Source organism: Notolepis coatsorum, assembly GCF_963971535.1.
Source record: "Notolepis coatsorum genome assembly, chromosome: 19".
In the NCBI taxonomy this organism is placed as follows: domain Eukaryota; kingdom Metazoa; phylum Chordata; class Actinopteri; order Aulopiformes; family Paralepididae; genus Notolepis; species Notolepis coatsorum.
The window spans coordinates 91,042,688-91,061,763 of record NC_140183.1 but is presented as its reverse complement, the minus strand read 5'-3'; the positions used below and the strand labels follow the sequence as shown (position 1 = coordinate 91,061,763).

Below are 19,076 nucleotides of genomic sequence, written 5' to 3'. Positions count from 1 at the left end.
GTTAGCTCCCCTGTTAGCCTGTTAGTCTCCCCTGTTAGCTCCCCTGTTAGCCTTGTTAGTTCCCCTGTTGACTCCCCTGTTAGCTTCCCTGTTAGCTCCCCTGTTAGCCTGTTGACTCCCCTGTAGCTTCCTTGTTAGCCTCGTTAGCTCCCCTGCAGCTTGCTAGGCCTCTACTACCAGCATGGCCCCAGTCTGCTAGCTTAGCCCCGGCTGCTAGCACAGCCTCTATGTTAATGCAGCCCTTGCAGCTAGCATAGGCCCTGTAGCTAGCCATGCCCAGGCAGCTAACCCGGTCCCTCTGCATGGCCTCCACTTTTTGTGTAGTTTTCCCCACTGCTAGGACTGCCCCTTCAGCTAGCAAGGTCAGTTTTCTCCCACTGCTAGGACTGCCCCTTCAGCTAGCAAGGTCAGTTTCCCCACTGCTAGGACTGCCCCTTCAGCTAGCAAGGTCAGTTTTCTCCCACTGCTAGGACTGCCCCTTCAGCTAGCAAGGTCAGTTTCCCCACTGCTAGGACTGCCCCTTCAGCTAGCAAGGTCAGTTTTCTCCCACTGCTAGGACTGCCCCTTCAGCTAGCAAGGTCAGTTTTCCCCACTGCTAGGACTGCCCCTTCAGCTAGCAAGGTCAGTTTTCTCCCACTGCTAGGACTGCCCCTTCAGCTAGCAAGGTCAGTTTTCTCCCACTGCTAGGACTGCCCCTTCAGCTAGCAAGGTCAGTTTTCTCCCACTGCTAGGACTGCCCCTTCAGCTAGCAAGGTCAGTTTTCCCCACTGCTAGGACTGCCCCTTCAGCTAGCAAGGTCAGTTCCCCACAGCTAGGACTGTCCTTCCAGCTAGCTTGTTCTCTCATGCTGGTCCAGCCCTGTCTGCCAGCCTAGCTCCGGCAGCTAGCGCAGCCTCTATGTTAATGTAGCAGTACAGCTAGCATAGGCCCTGTAGCTATCAGTGCCCTGGCAGCTACCCTTTCCCTCTGCTAGCCCCTTCCCTGTTCCCCTCTCCAGTGCCCCTGTTCCAGCCCTGTCTGCTAGCCTAGCTCCGGCAGCTAGCGCAGCCTCTATGTTAATGTAGCAGTACAGCTAGCATAGGCCCTGTAGCTATCAGTGCCCTGGCAGCTACCCTTTCCCTCTGCTAGCCCCTTCCCGGTTCCCCTCTCCAGTGCCCCTGTCCCTCGCCCTGTCCAAGGCCTTAACCCTGTTTTCTCTGTCCCTGTCTCCAGCCCGCCCCCGCGGGCCTCTGTTCCTGTTCCCCTCTCCAGTGCCCCTGTTTCCTGCCCTGTTCCTTGCCCTGGCCCTGTCCTTTAGCCTTCCCCTTAGCCAGCTCGCCTCTTAAAGGCACATTGCCCCTTTTCCCTAGTTCTTGTTTTCCAGTGTTTTGTGTTCCCCCTTAAAGGCACAGTGCCTATTTTCCCAAGTTCTTGTTTTCCAGTATTTTGTGTTCTCCCTTAAAGGGACAGTGCCGCTTTTCTGTTGTATTCAATAAATGCCCAGTTCTTGGCTTACTCTCATACCTGTCTTGTGTTGTGCGATTGGGGTCGGTTACAAACCATAACAGTACGACCCGACCAGTCGACGACCCCAGCCAGCACAGACAGTGTATGTTGAGTTTGTCCTTTGTTAGTTCTAGCTTCCCCGCTAGCATGGCCCAATTTTTTGTTTGTTGCCTTGTCATGTCCCCTGCCCCTCTGTCTGTATTTTTCGGTCGCCCGGTGGCTCCCGTGGAGGGGGGAGTACTGTGAGGTTCGCCTCTTCCCTGGACCTTTAATTCCTGTTCCCTGGACCTTTGATTCCCTGTCTCCTCACCTCTCCAGCCCCCACCCTCGCGTTCTTTTACTCTCGTCTGCTCTTCAGCAGCCCACACCCTTGGACTACCTGTCATTATGTGTTTGATTGTTCCGTGCCGAACACACACTTCTAGTCAAGTATCAATTACTATCTCGCACCTGATGTGTGTTCTAATTAGCGCCCCAGTGGGCTTTAAATAGCTCGATCTCCCCCCCAGTCCTCGTCGGGTCGTTCTGCAAACTCCTACGGGAGATTCTCTATCTGTAAGCTCCTACGGGAGATTCCCTATCTGTCTGTATGCTGTTTCATCTCCGGCGTGAGACGAGGTGCAAGCCTTCGCCACCTGTCGCCGTTTGCCTGGAGTGGGACACAGTACTGCGCTCTCTAATTCTCTACGGGAGGTATTCCAGTGTTCCACTCCAGACCCCGCGCCAGATGCGCTCTCCGAACCGGCGCGTTCTCCAAGCACACGCGCACCACTCCAGACCCCGCGCCAGATGCGCTCTCCGAACCGGCGCGTTCTCCAAGCAGACGCGCACCACTCCAGACCCCGCGCCAGATGCGCTCTCCGAACCGGCGCGTTCTCCAAGCAGACGCGCACCACTCCAGACCCCGCGGCAGATGCGCTCTCCGAACCGGCGCGTTCTTCAAGCAGACGCGCACCACTCCAGACCCCGCGCCAGATGCGCTCTCCAAACCGGCGCGTTCTCCAAGCAGACGCGCACCACTCCAGACCCCGCGCCAGATGCGCTCTCCGAACCGGCGCGTTCTCCAAGCAGACGCGCACCACTCCAGACCCCGCGCCAGATGCGCTCTCCGAACCGGCGCGTTCTCCAAGCAGACGCGCACCACTCCAGACTCCGCGCTGATGCGCTCCTACAGCAGACGCGCTCCTTCTGCAGACGCGCTCCACTCCAGACGCGCATCGCTCTCTAATTCTCTATGGGAGGATGTGTCTCTCCGAGCCGGCGCGCTCTCCGAACCGGCGCGTTCTCCAAGCCGACGCGCCCCACTCCAGACGTCTAGCCTGCGCCCTCCTACTCCATCCCTGTAAGCAGCTCTGGCCCTAGTCTCCCCTGTTGGCTTCTTTGTTAGCTCCCCTGTTAGCTTCCCTGTTAGCTCCCCTGTTAGCCTGTTAGTCTCCCCTGTTAGCTCCCCTGTTAGCCCTTGTTAGTTCCCCTGTTGACTCCCCTGTTTAGCTTCCCTGTTAGCTCCCCTGTTAGCCTGTTAGTCTCCCCTGTTAGCTCCCCTGTTAGCCTTGTTAGTTCCCCTGTTGACTCCCCTGTTAGCTTCCCTGTTAGCTCCCCTGTTAGCCTGTTGACTCCCCTGTAGCTTCCTTGTTAGCCTCGTTAGCTCCCCTGCAGCTTGCTAGGCCTCTACTACCAGCATGGCCCCAGTCTGCTAGCTTAGCCCCGGCTGCTAGCACAGCCTCTATGTTAATGCAGCCCTTGCAGCTAGCATAGGCCCTGTAGCTAGCCATGCCCAGGCAGCTAACCCGGTCCCTCTGCATGGCCTCCACTTTTTGTGTAGTTTTCCCCACTGCTAGGACTGCCCCTTCAGCTAGCAAGGTCAGTTTTCTCCCACTGCTAGGACTGCCCCTTCAGCTAGCAAGGTCAGTTTCCCCACTGCTAGGACTGCCCCTTCAGCTAGCAAGGTCAGTTTTCTCCCACTGCTAGGACTGCCCCTTCAGCTAGCAAGGTCAGTTTCCCCACTGCTAGGACTGCCCCTTCAGCTAGCAAGGTCAGTTTTCTCCCACTGCTAGGACTGCCCCTTCAGCTAGCAAGGTCAGTTTTCCCCACTGCTAGGACTGCCCCTTCAGCTAGCAAGGTCAGTTTTCTCCCACTGCTAGGACTGCCCCTTCAGCTAGCAAGGTCAGTTTTCTCCCACTGCTAGGACTGCCCCTTCAGCTAGCAAGGTCAGTTTTCTCCCACTGCTAGGACTGCCCCTTCAGCTAGCAAGGTCAGTTTTCCCCACTGCTAGGACTGCCCCTTCAGCTAGCAAGGTCAGTTCCCCACAGCTAGGACTGTCCTTCCAGCTAGCTTGTTCTCTCATGCTGGTCCAGCCCTGTCTGCCAGCCTAGCTCCGGCAGCTAGCGCAGCCTCTATGTTAATGTAGCAGTACAGCTAGCATAGGCCCTGTAGCTATCAGTGCCCTGGCAGCTACCCTTTCCCTCTGCTAGCCCCTTCCCTGTTCCCCTCTCCAGTGCCCCTGTTCCAGCCCTGTCTGCTAGCCTAGCTCCGGCAGCTAGCGCAGCCTCTATGTTAATGTAGCAGTACAGCTAGCATAGGCCCTGTAGCTATCAGTGCCCTGGCAGCTACCCTTTCCCTCTGCTAGCCCCTTCCCGGTTCCCCTCTCCAGTGCCCCTGTCCCTCGCCCTGTCCAAGGCCTTAACCCTGTTTTCTCTGTCCCTGTCTCCAGCCCGCCCCCGCGGGCCTCTGTTCCTGTTCCCCTCTCCAGTGCCCCTGTTTCCTGCCCTGTTCCTTGCCCTGGCCCTGTCCTTTAGCCTTCCCCTTAGCCAGCTCGCCTCTTAAAGGCACATTGCCCCTTTTCCCTAGTTCTTGTTTTCCAGTGTTTTGTGTTCCCCCTTAAAGGCACAGTGCCTATTTTCCCAAGTTCTTGTTTTCCAGTATTTTGTGTTCTCCCTTAAAGGGACAGTGCCGCTTTTCTGTTGTATTCAATAAATGCCCAGTTCTTGGCTTACTCTCATACCTGTCTTGTGTTGTGCGATTGGGGTCGGTTACAAACCATAACAGTACGACCCGACCAGTCGACGACCCCAGCCAGCACAGACAGTGTATGTTGAGTTTGTCCTTTGTTAGTTCTAGCTTCCCCGCTAGCATGGCCCAATTTTTTGTTTGTTGCCTTGTCATGTCCCCTGCCCCTCTGTCTGTATTTTTCGGTCGCCCGGTGGCTCCCGTGGAGGGGGGAGTACTGTGAGGTTCGCCTCTTCCCTGGACCTTTAATTCCTGTTCCCTGGACCTTTGATTCCCTGTCTCCTCACCTCTCCAGCCCCCACCCTCGCGTTCTTTTACTCTCGTCTGCTCTTCAGCAGCCCACACCCTTGGACTACCTGTCATTATGTGTTTGATTGTTCCGTGCCGAACACACACTTCTAGTCAAGTATCAATTACTATCTCGCACCTGATGTGTGTTCTAATTAGCGCCCCAGTGGGCTTTAAATAGCTCGATCTCCCCCCCAGTCCTCGTCGGGTCGTTCTGCAAACTCCTACGGGAGATTCTCTATCTGTAAGCTCCTACGGGAGATTCCCTATCTGTCTGTATGCTGTTTCATCTCCGGCGTGAGACGAGGTGCAAGCCTTCGCCACCTGTCGCCGTTTGCCTGGAGTGGGACACAGTACTGCGCTCTCTAATTCTCTACGGGAGGTATTCCAGTGTTCCACTCCAGACCCCGCGCCAGATGCGCTCTCCGAACCGGCGCGTTCTCCAAGCAGACGCGCACCACTCCAGACCCCGCGCCAGATGCGCTCTCCGAACCGGCGCGTTCTCCAAGCAGACGCGCACCACTCCAGACCCCGCGCCAGATGCGCTCTCCGAACCGGCGCGTTCTCCAAGCAGACGCGCACCACTCCAGACCCCGCGGCAGATGCGCTCTCCGAACCGGCGCGTTCTTCAAGCAGACGCGCACCACTCCAGACCCCGCGCCAGATGCGCTCTCCAAACCGGCGCGTTCTCCAAGCAGACGCGCACCACTCCAGACCCCGCGCCAGATGCGCTCTCCGAACCGGCGCGTTCTCCAAGCAGACGCGCACCACTCCAGACCCCGCGCCAGATGCGCTCTCCGAACCGGCGCGTTCTCCAAGCAGACGCGCACCACTCCAGACTCCGCGCTGATGCGCTCCTACAGCAGACGCGCTCCTTCTGCAGACGCGCTCCACTCCAGACGCGCATCGCTCTCTAATTCTCTACGGGAGGATGTGTCTCTCCGAGCCGGCGCGCTCTCCGAACCGGCGCGTTCTCCAAGCCGACGCGCCCCACTCCAGACGTCTAGCCTGCGCCCTCCTACTCCATCCCTGTAAGCAGCTCTGGCCCTAGTCTCCCCTGTTGGCTTCTTTGTTAGCTCCCCTGTTAGCTTCCCTGTTAGCTCCCCTGTTAGCCTGTTAGTCTCCCCTGTTAGCTCCCCTGTTAGCCCTTGTTAGTTCCCCTGTTGACTCCCCTGTTTAGCTTCCCTGTTAGCTCCCCTGTTAGCCTGTTAGTCTCCCCTGTTAGCTCCCCTGTTAGCCTTGTTAGTTCCCCTGTTGACTCCCCTGTTAGCTTCCCTGTTAGCTCCCCTGTTAGCCTGTTGACTCCCCTGTAGCTTCCTTGTTAGCCTCGTTAGCTCCCCTGCAGCTTGCTAGGCCTCTACTACCAGCATGGCCCCAGTCTGCTAGCTTAGCCCCGGCTGCTAGCACAGCCTCTATGTTAATGCAGCCCTTGCAGCTAGCATAGGCCCTGTAGCTAGCCATGCCCAGGCAGCTAACCCGGTCCCTCTGCATGGCCTCCACTTTTTGTGTAGTTTTCCCCACTGCTAGGACTGCCCCTTCAGCTAGCAAGGTCAGTTTTCTCCCACTGCTAGGACTGCCCCTTCAGCTAGCAAGGTCAGTTTTCTCCCACTGCTAGGACTGCCCCTTCAGCTAGCAAGGTCAGTTTCCCCACTGCTAGGACTGCCCCTTCAGCTAGCAAGGTCAGTTTTCTCCCACTGCTAGGACTGCCCCTTCAGCTAGCAAGGTCAGTTTCCCCACTGCTAGGACTGCCCCTTCAGCTAGCAAGGTCAGTTTTCTCCCACTGCTAGGACTGCCCCTTCAGCTAGCAAGGTCAGTTTTCCCCACTGCTAGGACTGCCCCTTCAGCTAGCAAGGTCAGTTTTCTCCCACTGCTAGGACTGCCCCTTCAGCTAGCAAGGTCAGTTTTCTCCCACTGCTAGGACTGCCCCTTCAGCTAGCAAGGTCAGTTTTCTCCCACTGCTAGGACTGCCCCTTCAGCTAGCAAGGTCAGTTTTCCCCACTGCTAGGACTGCCCCTTCAGCTAGCAAGGTCAGTTCCCCACAGCTAGGACTGTCCTTCCAGCTAGCTTGTTCTCTCATGCTGGTCCAGCCCTGTCTGCCAGCCTAGCTCCGGCAGCTAGCGCAGCCTCTATGTTAATGTAGCAGTACAGCTAGCATAGGCCCTGTAGCTATCAGTGCCCTGGCAGCTACCCTTTCCCTCTGCTAGCCCCTTCCCTGTTCCCCTCTCCAGTGACCCTGTTCCAGCCCTGTCTGCTAGCCTAGCTCCGGCAGCTAGCGCAGCCTCTATGTTAATGTAGCAGTACAGCTAGCATAGGCCCTGTAGCTATCAGTGCCCTGGCAGCTACCCTTTCCCTCTGCTAGCCCCTTCCCGGTTCCCCTCTCCAGTGCCCCTGTCCCTCGCCCTGTCCAAGGCCTTAACCCTGTTTTCTCTGTCCCTGTCTCCAGCCCGCCACCGCGGGCCTCTGTTCCTGTTCCCCTCTCCAGTGCCCCTGTTTCCTGCCCTGTCCCTTGCCCTGGCCCTGTCCTTTAGCCTTCCCCTTAGCCAGCTCGCCTCTTAAAGGCACATTGCCCCTTTTCCCTAGTTCTTGTTTTCCAGTGTTTTGTGTTCCCCCTTAAAGGCACAGTGCCTATTTTCCCAAGTTCTTGTTTTCCAGTATTTTGTGTTCTCCCTTAAAGGGACAGTGCCGCTTTTCTGTTGTATTCAATAAATGCCCAGTTCTTGGCTTACTCTCATACCTGTCTTGTGTTGTGCGATTGGGGTTGGTTACAAACCATAACACTCGCTGAAATTGGAGGTTCTCCCTTCCCTTGGAATGTTTAAACGTATGATTTCAGACCATTGTGTGACTGACTACCTGTAACTGTTTTAGTTGAACTTTTAAAATGTCTGTGAATATAGTTTTTATTATGTACTGTACAATCGTCGTTTATGTAAATGAGGGAAACCTCAGATTCGTACGATTTTAAATAAAGGTTGAAATGAAAAAAATATTAGAGACAGAGGAAAGATGAGAGTGAAGGGGAGGATTAACAAGAGGAGAAGGAGAAGAGAAACAGAGTGCCAGGAAGGAGTGAGAGGAGGTTGAGGGAGGGAGGGAGGGAGGGAGGGAGAGAGAGGAGGGAGGTGGAGGGAGGGAGGGAGGGAGGGAGGGAGGGAGGGAGGGAGGGAGGGAGGGAGGGAGGGAGAGAAAGGAGGTAGAGGGAGAGACAGATGAGAGGAGGGAATGGAGGTTGAGGGATGGATTGAGGGACAGATGAGAGGAGGGAATGGAGGTAGAGGGATGGATTGAGGGACAGATGAGAGGAGGGAGTGGAGGTAGAGGGTGGGAGGGCGGGTGGACGTGGAAGTAGAGGGAGGGAGAGAAGAGAGAATAGAAATACATCAGAGAATATTGAGACACACCTGTCTGATGTCTTCAGGATTCTCATAGATGTTCCCCTCCCCTGAACAGTGGGACAGAGACTGCTCTACACCTGCAGACAGAGAGGTAACACACACACACACACACACACACACACACACACACACACACACACACACACACACACACACACACACACACACACACACACACACACACATGAGCACACACACACACACACACACACACACACACACACACACACACACACACATGAGCACATACAAACACATACACACAAACAGAAAGAAAGAAAGACATACACACACACACTCTTACACGCACACTCACATACAGACACACACGCACACAGTTTTTTTTATCAGATAGACTACATGCACACACACAAACAAACACACACATACATACAGACAGACACACACAAACACAGACACATACACGCAGACATACGCACACATACATACATATGTACATACATACATACATACATACATACATACATACATACATACATACATACATACATACATACATACATACATACATACATACATACATACATACATACATACATACATACATACATACATACATACATACATACATACATACACACACACATACATACATACATACATACATACATACATACATACATACATACATACATACATACATACATACATACATACATATCTTCATACATACATACATACATACATACTGTATACAAACACATACACACACACACATAGATATATACACACACACACACACACACACACATACATACATACATACATACATACATACATACATACATACATACATACATACATACATACATACATACATACATACATACATACTGTATACAAACACACACACACACATAGATATATACACACACACACATAGATATATATACACACACACACACACACACACACACATACATACATACATACATACATACATACATACATACATACATACATACATACATACATACATACATACATACATACATACATACATACATACATACATACGTACATACAAACACAGACACACACACACACACACACACACACACACACACACACACACACACACACACACACACACACACACACACACACACACACACACACACACACACACACACACACACACATTCATATAGACACACACACACACAGTGAGGGGCCCAGATCCATGAGGATGTCATGGCCTAGATCACTTCGTGTGGCTGACAGGGGCCGAGAGATGGAGGAAAAACACGAAGAGCTGTCAGAAAAACGCCGGAAGACTCACCGCGCCGTGAAACGTGTCCCTGTCTCCATAGCAACACACCGACAGCCGAGGCAACCAGGGGCACCAGGAGTAATAAAGCGGAGAGGATGGAGAGGAAGGGGGGGGTGGTGACACTGATGCTCTCTACAAAAGGAAACAAGTGTGTGTGTGTGTGTGTGTGTGTGTGTGTGTGTGTGTGTGTGTGTGTGTGTGTGAGAGAGAGAGAGAGAGAGAGAGAGAGAGAGAGAGAGAGAGAGAGAGAGAGGAAGAGAGAGAAGGGAGAGAGAGAGAGAGAGAGAGAGAGTGAGAGAGAGAGAGAGAGAGAGAGAGAGAGAGAGAATCGCGATTATTCTCAACACGACTGTTAATTAAACATGTTAACAGGTACAGTAGTCTACAGATAACAGGTACAGTAGAGTCTACAGAGACAAATGTCAAGTGTGGAAGGAACAGATTGAGCAAGTGGAGGAAGTTGTATTGATTCACCAGCAGAGGGCAAGGCTGTTCTTTTTGTAAGTGCAGATGGTTGGGGGGGGGGGGGGGGGTCAACCTTTGCTTTATGTAATAACTGTGGACAGAAGTATCAGAGACAGGGAGTTTCCATATCAAAGTGGTTCAAACTTCTTAAACATGTTACATGCATTTACAGTATGCTTCTGTCCGAGGGAGAAGATCAGATCGCCGTGTCAGTAGCTAAAAAATAATAATAATAAAACAAGACAGTGGGATGCCGTCACAGAGAATAGTCTGGATACTGATGTACAACAAGCCAAGCAGAAATCTACCAAATATGCAGTCAATTTGACATGGCTGGAAGAAGAGGAGAAAAAGCACGTACCGTCTCTATAGGAGACCAAACAAACGATACAAAGAGAAATCCAGATCATTAAAACAAACCGCAGGAGATCACTCTGTAGTCAGTCACTGTCCTACTTTCATATGGAGTGATGATTAATTGTCGGCAGATATTGATCTCCCGACCCCACATCTCTTTATTCTGTACCTACTGTAGTTCATATTCTATTGTGAAGCCGTGAGCAGGGATCCTCCTTGTATTCTATTGACATCTGATCCTACTGCAACTAATTGCCTACAGTCAAACTGGCAAACAATAACGCTTCTTTGAGCCGAAGCCTTTAGATAGAATACAGGAAAGCAGCCAATTATAATGAGGAGGTTCTATGCCAGACATGACATACGCAAAGTATTAGCGCACTATAGTGATAGTCAAATGTTGTGGAGACAGCCACGCGACCTGACGTCAGGTTTGTTTGCATAGGAGCGCGCGGATACATCATTCTTGCAAACGCAGCCACAGGGCACCACAGGAGCTATAGGAGGGGCGGAGGGGGGGGTGATGCTGGTTTTCCAGGGAGACCACTACTGTACTGTTATCTGCCTGAAGGTACAAGTGTTCTGCCTGCTGCTCTCACCGTGTGCACACTGTGCACAGAACAATCAGATTTGTCTCACATCGCTGGAGAAAAGCATATATACGTCTCATAAATACATAAATCAATAGTTATTTAATGTGAAACAGTAAAATACTCTACACAGCTGACAAAACGGAGACACTGCGTTTAATTGTACTTTTCGCTTGTCAGTTATCTGGGATGTGGCGTGGTGTAGTAGTCAGGATTGGGAGGGCTCCTTTATAAATGTTAAATGTTATCTGGGACGTGGTACAGTAGGGAGGCAGGAGCCTGGCAGGAGCTCAGCTCTACAACTTACAGTACTCAACTTCCCACAACTTTGTTTGCAAAAGTCCGGCCCCCAGACGGTACAGACCTCACCTTAGCCCCGCATGACGGCTTCCAGTTGGCTTAAAAATAATCAATCATTGGCTGTGCAAAGTATAATTGATTGGTTTGTGTGTGTGTGTGTGTGTGTGTGTGTGTGTGTGTGTGTGTGTGTGTGTGTGTGTGTGTGTGTGTGTGTGTGTGTGTGTGTGTGTGTGTGTGTGTGTGTGTGTGTGTGTGTGTGTGTGTGTGTGTGTGTGTGTGTGTGGGTCGAGACTGCTAATGCAATATTGTGGTGCAGACTGACCCCAGGACTGACCTGCTCTGTTCTCTATGCCAGCTTGAAGGCATGAATTATGGTAATTGAGTGCAGTGAAGTGAGGCATAAATACCCTCACTTTCTCCCCACCCCACCCCACCTCCTCTCTCTCTCTCTCTCTCTCTCTCACTCTCTCTCTCTCTCTCTCTCTCTCTCTCTCTCTCTCTCTCTCTCTCTCTCTCTCTCTCTCTCTCTCTTTCATCTCCCCTATCTTTCTTCTTTCCCCTTATCGGCACGTCCTTCCCTCTTCATCTCTCTCATCTCAAATGAGATGGGGAGGTGATTTGTATCAGTCTGATTGTTGAGGAGAGAGGATGGACGGCGACCACAGAGCAGCTTGTATGCCTCGCAGATTGTGGGCCAACTCAGGATGGCATATGATTGGAGAACATCCCTGATATTTTGGTTTTGTAGAAACAGAAATGATTGTTATTTAGAGAAAGAAAATGGAATCTGCCTGCATTTTTCTTATCAGTGACTCCGATAAGAATATGTTTCTATTATGCAGCATTATTTCCACCACTAAGGAGTCATGGAATGACTACACTGCAATCTTTCAATGTTTTGACTTTTTGAAATTCTATATAGTTTATCCAGAGCATCCTATCACCACATTGTTTCAGCTCTCTCTTCGTAATCGCAGCCAATCATTAGACTCTTCACAGACAAAATAGCATGACCACCCTTTATTACACCTCCCTCCGCTCAATATAGACAGAGCTCACGACATATGCAATTCAAATCGCAAAGTACTGCACAGCATCCGAGCATGCCTCTCCAATCAGACAAAATAGATCTATCTCTCTCTCTCTTTCTCTCTCATTCTCTCCATCTCTATCTCTATTACTCTTGCACCAGCAGCATCATCAGTGTGCATTATGATGAGCTCTCGGCTCCTCAGCCGTGGTGATGTATAGAGGTACAGAGGGTGGGCTCATCACTGCTAAGAGATCCATTCGACTGTCACATCCTCCTGCCCTCCCCCACATCCTCCTGCCCTCCCCCACATCCTCCTGCCCTCCCCCACAGCCCCACAGCCGCCAAATACAATGAGTCTGAATAATTTACTCTCAGTGTGGCTACAGCAATGTCCTGCGGTTCTCTGTCCTTATATTCGCATATTATTCTCTGTGGGCGAGGAAGATATGGACTCCACATCAATCATATATTAGAGGCCAATGACGGAATAAAGGTCGAGGTAAGTTTTGAGAGAAAATACACCCTGCAAAAAATAAATGTAATGTTCAATCTTGTATTGACTTTTTAAGTGTTATTTTTCTTGAAATGAGTGGAAGCAAGATGTCTTCGCCTGTTTCAAGACAAGTGTTACAATCACAGCCAGGGCTAGACGTTCCTGTGAATCACAAGGAGTGCTCCTGCTCGCACCTGTCGCACATTCCTGTTCATTTTACCTTGTCTGCTTGGTACCTCCATTAAACAACCTAAAGCGCCTCACACAGTCACTCGGTCACTCAGTCAAGTAACAAGCACTGGCATGGTGCGAGGCAAGAATAGCTGACTGCTACAGTGAGGTAAACTAAAAGGTAAAAGCCAAGGCTTTACTTAGTTATCAAAGCAGCCTATAGACTAATGACCAGCATGTATTCCATCCTTTCAAGAGCCACTTATGGCATTGTTTGTGTTGAAGGTAGAGGCTCTGTTTTGGATTGTTAGTAACTGTCTAACTGCATATGTAACTGTTCACACTAGTGTCTGTCTACCTGCATATATATCTGTGTCCACTAGAGGGCGTTCTAGGCGGCGACACTCTGGAGTACTACCAGGTGGTGAGTATAAGTAGCTGTGTCTCCTCCCCCTTCTTTCTCTCCCCCCATGTCTCTCAGTGAGAGAAGAACTGTAGAACTGCTGCTTTCCATGTGAATAAATAAACCACGCCGATTAAGGGCTCAAGATAGAAACCATGCCTCTTGACCACATTATTGTCGCCCTATAGCCGAATTCTGTTAACAGGTTATGGGCCCAGATAACGCGGGGCGAAATAATAAGGGTACTGTAGCAAGCTTAGCTAAAGTATAGGCTAGGTTAGCGCCGGGAGCACCGCGTGGCTAGTCGCTAGGCCAACAAGAGCAAAAGCTAAGCATACCACTAACGAAGAGGATGGAAAACAAGAGAAGGGGCAAATGGCCGACATTCAATGGAAAAGCAGAGGGCTTTGAGCTCTGGGAAGAGCGCATGCTATGCTGCATGCACGGAGCGGTACTGAAGGAGACTATCCTGGCAGCCCCCACGGGAGACCTGACGGCGGAAGAGCAAGCCCTGGACGACCAGCGCAACGCAAATGAGTTAGCGCCGCTGCTCGACGACACCAGCTTGGGGCTGATATTCCGCGACACTAAAGACCGAGGCCGAGAAAGCTTGGAGGTATTGAGAGAGCATTACATAGGGCTCTCTACATAGCACTAACGGCCCTGAGGAAGGGGCCCACCGAGACTGTGACCAAGTACGTCAACAGAGCGGAACAGATCACGACGCCATTGAGGAGTGCAGGAGAAGCACCAAGCGATGGGCTAATGATGGCGATGATGATGAGAGGACTACCGGAGCTGTACAAACCGTTCACACTCCTGGTAACACACGGTTCAACGGACATGACGTTGGAACAGTTCAAGGCTAAGTTAAGGAACTTCGAGGGCTCAGAAGATGCCCACCCAGCCGCCGCGGAGGCGGGAGAGAGGGTGCTAAAGGCCCGAGCGACGCCAAGGGAGAGAACCAGGACCACGACGGAACTGGCGTGTTGGCGATGCGGAGATAAAGGCCATCGGAGAAGCGACTGCACAAATACTGTCTGGTGTAGCTTCTGCAAATCCACGGGGCACACAGACAGAGCGCGCATGAAGAAACACAACCAGAGCGCGCGATACGCGAATGGACAAGATGACGGACGGGACGGAGGCCACGGACAAAATGGTGGCTACAGACGAAATGGCGGCTGTGGACAGGATGACGACAGCGGACACGATGACGGCGATGTTCGACGTGAGACTAATCGAGACGGCGCCCGGAGAATCGATGGCGGCGACGATCGACGTGAGACGGATCGAGACGACGCCCAGAGAATAACGGGACAAGAAGACTACGCTTTCGGGGCGCGGACCCACACGTATTCGGGAGCACTCACATATCACTGTCAACCTGCTGCAAAATATCATTGCGCACGCTCCCACGCGCGCGCCCGTATTCCGATCCGTGCAATAATATTCACAGGGGTATATATTGTCATTTGAAACAAGTTACCAATGCATTGTCCCATGGGATTATGCCCCCCTGCGGCGAAATTAATTAGTATCCCCCTCAATCTTTCGATGTCTCTCTCTGTCTGCCAGTGCAGACTGTGGGTGACTGTCACTCAAAGCCCAAAACAGCTTGAAATCTTGAAGTGAAAAATGCTGCTTTAGAGTACTTGATTAGAAATACAAAACAATGAATTTTTTTTGAAAAAAACCTTACAGATGTGTTCCATAGAGGGGGCGGCTAGGTGGTGCAGTGGGCAGGCGCTCACCACCAATGCAGGAGACGCTGGGTTCGAGCCCAGCTCTCCGCATTGCATTCAGCTTTGCTGGTCGTTCATACTAATACATTTGGCAGTATTAGGGGGTGGGAAGCTGATGGGTGGGGATTGGACGTTGTGGACAGCGACTCCTACAGGTCGGTTGGTGCGCCTGCGCAGTAGAATCAGGAAGCGACAAGGGCGGCGTCCCTCCAAAGCGCAGACCCCAGACGCTGAAAGATCGCGCTGTGCAGGTGAAAAGATGCAACGGCTGCTACCTCGAGTACCGGAGGGGACTCGTGCTATGTATGACTTCGTCCACATTACAGCCGGCTTGTGGGAGGCAAGAAACAGCGTTCGTGACAGGGGAGGGTAGAATTGGACGATACGAAATTGGGATGGGAGAAAAATAGAAAATGGGAGAAAAAGTAGATAAAAAAAAAATATGTGTTCCATAGACTAACAGGAATTGTGTAACATTGCCCAAATAGTGAAAGGAATAGCAAGACACGGGACCTTTAAAATACATTAACTGGTAAAAGAAATGCTTTTGAAATGTAAGATAATATACTGTTAAGGAGCCACGAAGTGACCCTTTTATTTTTGACATCCTGTTCTCTCTGTCACTTGTATGATGTAAAAGATTAAGCATAATGTTTATTGTATATCTGTTTTAAATCTAAGCATATTATAACAGGACGAGTAGGCCTCTGATCTAAGCACCAAATGCGCACTGGAAGTCAGTGATTGATGACGAAAGTCTTTTTGTATTCTTCCTCCTACTTATGTAACCTGTATAACTATATAAACTATATATAGGCATTGCTAGTAAAGGAGACAATGATGATTTGATAATGCAGGGGGCTGCTCAGAGTCCATTCTCTGTTAGAGTGGGTAGGAATGTGCTTCCTCTATATGTGGCCTTGAAGATTCCACTCCAAGAAGCTAAGAGCAGGGTGGCACATTTTAACCCTTGCCTGTCTTGTCAAAAGAGAGAGCCATTATACACTTTAAAAACCACATGTATGATGTACTATTATGATTATGATGTAAATGATTATGTATATATATCTGTATATATATATATATATATATATATATATATATATATATATATATATATATATATATATATATATATATATATATATATATATATATATATATATATAAGCGTATAGGCTATTCATGCTAAAAGGACCATGTATTGTATATTACAGCAATGCAATTGTTTCATTCAATACTGCTGGAATGTGCCTATGACCTTGTGGGCCTCTACTAGCCTAGATACAGATGAAGACATAGGGTCTTTCCCAACACAAAGTAATCTGTTACTTCTCCAGTTACTGTGACGACTAGAAGGGGAGGAGGTTTCATCCTTACTGAATTATGTGTTGATTGGCTGGTAAAATGACATGGCTGTAGTTGTGGACCAATGGTAGGATGTCTTGGTATGATGCAGAACCTGGGTATATAAAGCCCGGCTCGCTCGCTCCGGGTTAGATTTTAGATTTTGAGATTTCTGATTGCCATTCTTATAGCAGCAGACACGGTTGAGCGATGTACTGGAACCGAGTCTGCTTATTTTTCAGAGTAGAGTCCCTAAGCCAATACTTTAGATGCTATGCTATTCTTGAGAGAGATGTTTTGTTTTATACTTATTTTTACTGGATTGGACATTTCCAAGACAGAATCTTTGTAACTTACTTTTTCTAATTAAAGCAACTTTGTTAAAATACTTTTTACCAATTCGTGGACTGCTTTCATTGAGCTGCTTTATCACAATGTGTCACGACGCTGGCCGCGCCCTGCTCCCATCTGAGGTAACACGGTATAGCTATATTCTGGAAGCCATGCAGATTAAATCAATTGCTGGTTACTGCTTTTAGCTAAAGTTATATAAAGGATATAATATATATATATATATATATATATATATCACTATTTGTTGTTTGCAAGCGCCGGTATCTCTGTGTTCGACGGGCTCCATTGGATTTGTGGGAAACTGAGAGTCTGGCCACTGCAGGGCCTGACGATCGGGCCACGGATTGATGGACCTGTCGAACTGATAGGAGGTTATGGGGCTTGCAAATGATTATTAATGTTATTACGCTAATATTACACTATTAGCAGTAGTAATACTAGTGTAGTAATATCATCAGGCTTACAAATGATTAGCATTATAGGCGTTTCCTAAAATGATGATGATGGTGATGATAATGATAATGATGATATAATAATTATTATTATAGGCAAGGAGTTCTCCCAGACATACATTCGGTTTATTACAAACAAAGAAGAGGTTAACAACTCTTCTACGCTTATATTTCATATCAACTGGATATAACTAACTAGTGACTATGAAGTAAGCGTGATTAGGAATAGTAATTGACCCGAGAACTTGGCGAGTTTAGCACCTCGCTGGGGGATATCGGGCGGCCACAGGGTTCTATCTCGAGTAGGTGATTTGAGATAGATAGAGACACCCATAGGCTTTCAACATATACCTAAAATGCTGATAATAAATCATATTCAGCCTATGGATTTCCTTTGTCCTACACAATGCACGTCATAGCTACGGCACGCACGACACACACTGTGGTGCCTGTTTGAGCTGCGGGATGAGGCGCGCTTGTTTCTGACGGAGAATGCGTCGCAGCTCGCTGCCCACCTCGCCGATCCCAACTGGATAACAAGGCTAGCATATTTGCTAAAATGAATGGACTTAATCTGTTTCCAGAGCTTGATGAATTTATGGAGGAAAATGAACACAGTGAAGATGTCTACAACAACTCACCTCCAAGCCCTTCTTGAACGGTTTTAAAAGTATTTCCCAGAGGACACGTCTGGATGTGGAGGATGATCTCCGGTCGCTGTCTCCAAAATTAAACTCAGACTGGACTTGTTGTGCTCCAAGCATAGTGCCCATCCAGCTCATTAGATGAGTTGAACATTAGCCTACTAAATTAAACACACTCTACTGTATGTATTAATTTTATGGTTGTTTGATTATTGTGTTATTTTGTGTAGTTATTGTGCGTGTTAAAAGCCTCCTATGCTTATTAGTGTGTGTGCGTGTGAACGTTTGCATGTTTCAACCACCTCCTATAATAGTGGGGGTCACGGCTCTCTGACACCATTATTTCGGGGGTCGCGGCCTGAGAACTTTGGGAACCCCTGGCCTAGGCGACCTGCACCACTATCTCTTGTTGTGACTTCGCTATCTCTCACAGGCCCAGGCTCTGAGCTGATACAGAAAATGGAATGAAATGTCTGTCTAATACAGATTTTGTCTAAAAGACTAACCTCTTAACAGGCACCCAGAAAAGTTTTTAGGTATATAGGTATATGCTGGGAAAAACACTGCGGATCCATAGCGGATCCATAGACTTCAGGCTATGGATCTGCAGTGTTTTTTCCAGCTTATACCTATATATAAGCTGGAAAAAACACTGCGGATCCATAGCCTGAAGTCTTATGTAGTACAGGTCCAAATCTGATAAAAATCCATTCAGAAATGGGTCTTTGAGACAAATAGATCTTTCGAACGGTAATTTACATGTTCAAGAAACTAAAATGCAGCCCGAGCCGTTAGACGCTCGTAAAGTGCCGTGACTTCTTTAAGTAAATAAAGGCACGTCCCGGTGCACTTTATGTGGCTTTATACAACGGCATGCAAATTTCTCGATTCTGATTGGCTGAAACAGTCCATTTACACGTATGTATTGCGATCAGTCCACGCTTGCTGGCCCAGGACCCGCCCACAACCGAATCACATCACATCAATCCGCCGATCACAAGAAGGTGGACAATAATCTTTACAAATGGATATGTTGATAGCGACTAAACGACTAAATATCAAGCGATTCTGTCACAGCGAATGTCTTAGTCGTTTAAACAATGTTGGATGATGTAATTGATGGGTCTTGAATCATTCTGTAACAAAAGAAAAATCGCGGATTGATTGATTGATTAAATTTTCAATTCTTTTTTCAATTTTTTTTTCTTTTCGACTGTCAGCGCTCGCTCTAGTCTCCACCCACCGCCACACACC

At 49.3% G+C, this 19,076-nt stretch overlaps 1 protein-coding gene across 1 annotated transcript in view; it reads right to left on the bottom strand.

Annotated features, from left to right (window-relative positions):
• Window positions 1-19,076, bottom strand: part of g6fl (g6f-like) — a 63,987-nt gene that overhangs the window by 33,097 nt on the left and 11,814 nt on the right. Inside the window, 2 exon segments of the mRNA XM_084336771.1 lie at window positions 8,181-8,251; window positions 9,478-9,600. Coding sequence (XP_084192897.1) covers window positions 8,181-8,251; window positions 9,478-9,600 — 194 coding nt within the window.